This window comes from Egretta garzetta, unplaced genomic scaffold, assembly GCF_000687185.1.
Source record: "Egretta garzetta isolate BGI_Z169 unplaced genomic scaffold, ASM68718v1 scaffold330, whole genome shotgun sequence".
Taxonomy (NCBI): Eukaryota; Metazoa; Chordata; class Aves; order Pelecaniformes; family Ardeidae; genus Egretta; species Egretta garzetta.
The window spans coordinates 603621-610614 of record NW_009258275.1 but is presented as its reverse complement, the minus strand read 5'-3'; the positions used below and the strand labels follow the sequence as shown (position 1 = coordinate 610614).

The 6994-nt window shown below is 40.9% G+C and overlaps 1 protein-coding gene across 2 annotated transcripts in view; it reads left to right on the top strand.

Annotated features, from left to right (window-relative positions):
* Positions 1 to 741: 741 nt before the first annotated feature.
* The window catches only part of PTPN11 (protein tyrosine phosphatase non-receptor type 11), a 22832-nt gene continuing 16579 nt past the window's right edge, over positions 742 to 6994 (top strand). The window contains exons 1-5 of one of the 2 annotated variants that reach the window (XM_035891466.1): positions 742 to 1132; positions 1243 to 1437; positions 2598 to 2790; positions 4016 to 4132; positions 4656 to 4769. In XM_035891466.1, the coding sequence (XP_035747359.1) occupies positions 1125 to 1132; positions 1243 to 1437; positions 2598 to 2790; positions 4016 to 4132; positions 4656 to 4769 (627 nt within the window). In that variant the 5' untranslated portion in view covers positions 742 to 1124. The remainder of the gene's footprint in view (positions 1133 to 1242; positions 1438 to 2597; positions 2791 to 4015; positions 4133 to 4655; positions 4770 to 6994) is intronic. The other variant, XM_035891460.1, reaches the window with a different exon arrangement.

Here is a 6994-nt window from a genome sequence, read left to right as displayed (position 1 = left end):
TTATAGATGGTTTCATCCAAATATTACGGGGGTGGAGGCAGAAAACCTACTGTTAACAAGAGGAGTTGATGGCAGTTTTCTGGCACGGCCCAGCAAAAGTAACCCAGGAGACTTTACGCTCTCCGTTAGGTAAGTTTAAATGTTTGTCTTTCTCCCCAAATTGGTAAGAGTCTGCATTTGATGGTGTTCTATGGGGCAAGAGTTGTAAATGAACTACTTGAAAGAGATGAAAGACTCTGTGGATCACTTCTTCATGGACAAGAGACTAAGAGGTTCTCAAATACTTTTACCCAACTTGGGGAAGCTATAGGTTGGAATGCGGTGAATTCTGATTCTGCAGAGAAACAGAAAAAGTTAGGGGGAAGCAGAAGTAGATTCATAATAGCATTACTTTTAGCCCTTTAAAAATCTATTTGATAACCATCTGAAAGTAGCAGAGATGATATGAATTACTGATTGAGCACGTGCCAGCAAATGCTATCCTAATTCTCTTCTTACAGGAAAAGTCAGCAAGTTTTTAAGGGCAACTGTGGTGCTGTTTCAGCTTCCAAAATAGGCCTTTTGTAACGCTTTTCCCCTGACGCTGTGTGTATAGTGGTAGGGATGGGGAAAGGCAAGAGGAAGTAGATAAAGGAAAAGGGAAAAGTGGGATTGGTGATAAGAATAGTGCTGCTTGGATACCTTTGAGATAATGGGCCTTGTTGAACAGAAGGTTCTCTTTCAGAGAGCTGTTCTTCATTAATGCTAGAGGCCGTGGGAGCAAATGATTTGCATCAGGCAAAGGCAACTGTTTACTGAAGGGGAGATCTGAGCAGTTAGTGTGAAATTCTAGGGAAAAAGAAGCAAATGAGCTCTGATGGGTGAATTCTTCTCGCCCCTACACCCCTTGTGCTTGCATGTGCAATTCTTGCGGGGTCTGAGGGATTTCTGCTGCAGATCGAGGCCACAGAGCTGATGCTGGCTTCGAGGATTCCTTTGTTACGGAATTAAGGTGGTTTTTTTTTCCTATCCTTCCTGACTGTTGAACAGCCAGTTCCCCTTCTTGCAAGCCACTGAAATGTGGCTGAAGCACACTTCAGAGGTGCACTAGCTTAGCTATTCTGCAATATTTCAGTTGGAAAGCGATGCAAATGTGAGTATGGATTTCTCTAACTTGGACAACAGATCGCTAAATATTAAATCGATGGATTAGAAATCAGCTGACTTGTATGGGTGGTTTTTTTCCTTTGTTTCAAATATCAGGCGAACTGGAGCTGTCACCCACATCAAGATCCAGAACACAGGAGACTACTATGACCTCTATGGAGGAGAGAAGTTTGCTACATTGGCTGAGTTAGTCCAGTATTATATGGAACATCATGGACAGCTCAAGGAGAAGAACGGAGATGTTATAGAGTTGAAATATCCACTGAACTGTGCTGATCCTACATCTGAAAGGTCAGAGAAATTGTGGTGAAAACCTCAGTGTCCATGCACTTAATAACTGCATGTTTTTTCCGTATTAATGCTACAGTCAGCTTCCATTTGATGAAAGGGTGGCCTCTGTCTTGTACTAAAAGTGGTTCCATTGATTTCAGTGATATTACTTGCAAAGTAGACTAATAAACATGATTAAAGGTAAAACAATCTAAGCCCCAGAACCTGTTTTCTTCAGCGTTCTTCCTGGTGTGATACAATACCGAAAAAGAGGGCATAGTTCCCTTTATTTTTACTGGGAGAATGTTTTATTTCAGAAGTTCTCCTAAAGCTTCCTGAAGTTGTTACAACAGCAAGGAATTCCCAGGTGTATTGCTGGGCATAACTTTATACAGTTTTTCCAGCAGCAAGTCTATGTGTAAGAAAGTGAACGACATGCAGATCCTCAAGTTGCTCAAACTCCTGTTTGTAGGAGCATGGATAGTAAGGAGAATCTGAGACTTCAGACTCGATGTGTGCTGAGGAAGTATGTGTAAATAAATAAACCTCTCTGGCCAGTAGATATCAGTTTATTCTCAGAAGTGAAAAAACAAGGAAAAATATTAAAACAAGTTATGTCCCTTCTCAGAATGGCTTGTATTTAACAGTAGTGGGGAGGATTATTGCCTTTTTGGCCATGTTTCTTGAAGAAAGGAGATTGATGTGATTATCTTGTCCAGTACCTAATGTGATGGAAGGTTAGGGTCTCGAAGATGCTAGGGTCCTCAGGTTTATCAGCAAAGTGCATCCTCATGAAGGAAATAAAAGAAGAATTAATGCCTTGACTGAGGAAAAAGTTGCTGTGTAAGCTCGTGTTTGTTGGACACGAGGGAACCCATTTGGACTGCTGTAAAGAATCCAAATCAAAGCTTCATTTGAAGCTTGTGTGAAATGCTGCTTTCAGTGCTTATGGAAGTGCTTGGTTTGAAGTGTTTCTGTAATCACTGGTGTGTATGTACATAGACACTGCCAAGGCTTATTTTGGATTTTTTTAGTTTTATAAACTGAGGTTTCTGTAGACCTGGACACTGTTGTTTAGTGTACATAAGCATTTACTTTATTATAAATATTTAGAAGAAGCAGATTCAGCCATGGCTGGAATGACAAGTGGGGTATCTGTCTATATCTTACTTTATTTAAAGGTGGTTTCACGGGCATCTCTCTGGAAGAGAAGCTGAAAAACTATTAACAGAAAAAGGAAAACATGGAAGCTTTCTTGTGCGTGAGAGTCAAAGCCACCCTGGGGACTTTGTTCTCTCTGTCCGGACAGGAGATGATAAAGGAGAAAGTAATGATGGGAAATCTAAAGTGACACACGTCATGATTCACTGCCAGGTATGATGAAGCACGAGCTTCTTTAACAGGGCTACTTCCATGGGCAGTGGGTTTATTCTAACAGGAGGGCTGTCTTGCACTTTGCTACGGAGAGCTGAATACATTTCCCTTTTCCCTGTGGTGCTCTATGTGCTATCCATCATCTGTTTGATCAAATTCACTAATTTGATAGCATCAAAATTCTATTAGCGTTTTATTTTTTTTGACTGCTTGCCTGACTGAATCATGTCATACTATACTATGCTGTCAAGTACCTTTCTAATAGATTTGCTTTTGATTGCATCAGAAGTCTGTCTCAAATCCTCTGCTGATGGAGCCTTTCATGTTCATGAATCTTCTTAAGTGAGTTGCAGTCTCCTGGATAAACTATATAAAAATATGAGTAATTGGACAAATAGAGATCCACCCGGGTATTTCTGTTTCTCCTGTCAGTTCATGAAGTTGCACCTGATAGATGATCTACATCCTGTAAGAAATTTTGAGTATTGAATCCAAGGAACAGTTTGAAATCTAAAGCTTGAATTTAATCTAGGGTAGTTCTTCACTGAAGTATTATTAAATTATAATCTTATGATGTTTTCATATCTGCCCATGGGTTGCTATTAAAGAAAATAATCACAGATTTTGTCATTTTCTTCTGTTATCTCAAAAGACAGGGCAACATCTTAATTGTTTAAAAACAATTAAAATATGATAACAGAAATAGTTTGGAGATAGCAGTGGCCTACCAAGGCTGTAAAAGCTAAACTAATAGAAATTATTTTTTTGCAGAAACCTCTTTGATTTGCAGTTAACTACTAGTAGCCTTTATGACATTGAGGAAAATAACGTAGCATGGCTTTCTTAAAATAGGGGTGGTGGCAGGCAGTACCAGCCTTTCAGGAGCCAATGATACTCTTTTAGGAATTTGAATTGATTTCCAAGGCTATCTCCTGGTTTCTAATCCTGTAGCTCAGGTAGTCTGCTTGAGCTGACTGAACCTCAGTTCAGAAGGAATCTGCTCCCGAAAGGCAGACAAAATGTTTTTCAATTAGATGACAAAAAGAATAACGTCCTCCACAGCATGTGTTTCTTTTTATTAAGGTTCTACCATCCCTTAGCAAAGGATTTTACTAAATTATTCTACATAAGGCTTTAAAGAGAATTTCTCATGTTGCATCACCTGAAGATGATATTAGAGTAGACTTCATATGAAGTGCATTTATTTTGATATCTGTCTTTGAAGGATCTAAAGTACGATGTTGGTGGAGGGGAGAAGTTTGACTCTCTGACAGATCTAGTGGAACATTACAAGAAGAACCCTATGGTAGAAACTTTGGGCACAGTACTGCAACTCAAGCAGGTGAGCGAATGGAGGAGACACTGCTAAGCTTTGTTACCTTCAGCATCTACTGTTGATGTGCAGGCTTTTCCATGTGTCCTGTGAGACATAATTTTTTTTTTTCTTTCCTAATGCAAAAATGAAGAATTAAACTTTGTGAAACTGTATGACCAAGTCAGTCACTTAAATAGGAACAATTTTTTATATGCCTGTGAAGGATAGGCTCTTGTCTCTGATGCATGCAGAACTTCTCTTGGTCTCATCGTGGTCCATGGGGATTGTAGGACTAGTCCAGAAACGATACAACTTAATGTACTGAAGAACAACTGTGAGACTTCAGCTAAAAGCAATTATTTCCTGCCCCGTTCCTGTCTACCCTCACTGCCCTTCATTGTATGAATCATAAAGTTTTGAAGTCCAAAGAGATGCCTGGATCCTATAATCGCCTGTATAAAATATACTTAGTGCAGGGGATTGCTGTTTTAACTGTCTTCTCACAGTCGTGACTTGTTACACCTTTGTTTTATATCTGTATCTTTCTTAGCCCCTGAATACTACCCGTATTAACGCTGCAGAGATCGAAAGCCGAGTGCGAGAGCTAAGCAAGCTAGCAGAGACTACGGATAAAGTCAAGCAGGGCTTCTGGGAAGAATTTGAGGTACTTCATTACATTTCAAGTGTTATGGTATTAAATCTCTATGCTACTAATGAATTAGCTTTGTTACTGCCTTCCTGCCATTTTCTCATCTCCCTTCACTGCTTCAGATCCCTGTTTTTGCTCCCCTGTGTCAGGTACACAGCGCGGGTTAAAATTTTACCAGTTCCACTCTTGTGTCTGTTAGTAAAATGATTGAAATATTTGCCTTTTTTCCTGATTCTTAGAGCTAATTGTGTTCTTCAACGCTATTCATTCAGTGCCTAGCACAATCCCTCCTCAATATCTTCCCCTTTGTGAGGGAGCCTTATGTACAGCTGGATCTGGCCCACCAGGACAATTAATCAGGTTCATTCCCGTGTTCCTTTTCTTCATGTGGACAGGATGAGGTCTGTAGGCTGGATTAAAGTTTCTGGAGGCAAAGGACTAATTCTTAGCCTACGTTACTCTTGGTGACCCGTGTACTAGTACAGTAGTGGTATCTGATGCAGCTGGAATGTGCCAGGTGTATTGTGCGTATGAAGGGGATTGCACCGTGCTTTCTGTTGCACGTCTCAGTGCAGAGGATGGTTCAGTTTGCACACTGCTGTGTTTGGGAGTTTGGGTACCATTTCTTTAAGGAAACTTCAGTGTGGTTTCTCAGTCAATATATGCTCTTGCCCTTGAGTTTGTGGCTTTTTGATTACTGTTTTTGGGGGGATCTTAAAACTATTGTGAAGCAGTAGCAGTAGAAAACGCTGAGATGAAGCTTTGCTGGCCTAGCTTTCCCCTTCTTTGAAGTCCTAATGATTTCAGGGAGCTACTTATGTTTGAAAGAAAATACAGGCGAAGCTGTTAATTTTTCAAGCAGAGCAAATTAAGGATGAGTGTTAACCAACACATTCCAAACTACTTAGGTCTAGCCTGGGTCCTAACCCATCTCTGACAACTGGAGTCACTTAACAGCTGCACGCACGTGATGGTCATAGCCAAAAGCTTTACAAGTGTTTTAAATATAATGGACTGGTTCATACCACACACACACAAGGAAATCACAGTGGAGTCTGGAACTCCACCAGCAGGTGGCAACAGGAAACTGGAAAGTCCCAGTCTTTGACAGAGAGGCTGGTTTTGGCTGTAATGCTATTTTGATAAACTTCTTGAATAGAGATAGATTTGCAAAGCAACCATTCTTGAAGAAACTCTTCTTTGATCAGACAGGTTCGTTAGCTGAATGTACTGTCCAATCTGCTCTGAGATTATGGTCAGGAGGAGAAAAATAAATCCATGAAAAGTAAAAGATTCTTAGCATTCACTGCAAATATGGCTGGAATATAAGAAGGTGAGGTCACAGCAGTGGAGAAATCATAGAATGAGGATTAAGCTTTCTCCTCTTCCTTGCCCTGTGCCCAGCGCAGGGGGGGACAGTCCTTGGCCCAGGACTGCTGAATGGTCAGAATCTCACCAGGAGGGTGCCAGTGGAGGGTACGCTGCCTGTTGCTGAGGGCTTGGGGGTCTGTTTTACCTTAACAGTGGAGTGGTGGATGTCCTGGAGAGCAGTTTTCATCTATTCCTTGGAGGTAAACTGGCCTCAGCCTCCAAATTGCTTCTCTTGCAGAGTTCAATGTGTGAACTTTTTGACATGGGGCCTGATGGGTCAGGAAGATTAGTCACACCTGCTCCAATGGCTAAAACTTCCACATGGGAATTAGGTGCTTTTTGCAAAGACTGATTAGTGGTGTGCTTTAGCGTATCATGACACAGTCATGTAGATTGTGCCTGTGATCATTCTGTGGTTTAGCCTGAACATACATTTGCAAGTTAGCCAAGCAAAGTCTGTTGGCTTCCCTGGGGACTGAGCATACCTCACTCAGAGGGCATAAAAAGGAAAAAGCGTGCCCTGTTGGCGTGCCCTCGTTGTAATTGGTGCTGCCTTACTAAAAGCTGTGTGAATTAATGTTTGGTTTTTTCTTTTCTTCTTCTGGAGGGAAGCACTCGTGTATGGTGTGTTTAGGAATGGATTGCTGATTTGTCAAAATATGACTGAACTGTTCCTTGACACTTACGACTTCTTTGCCGACCTCTGGTCTTTGCTGAATGAATTTGTCTTGTAATGGATTTATCAGTTGGTCCTTAAAAGGCAGGAAAAGACTTTTCCTTCTAGTTTTCTTGAAGAGGAGTATTTGCTAGCAAGCCAGAAGTGTTACAGAAACAGTAAATGTAAGAAATGAAAGATTTTTACCTGTGAG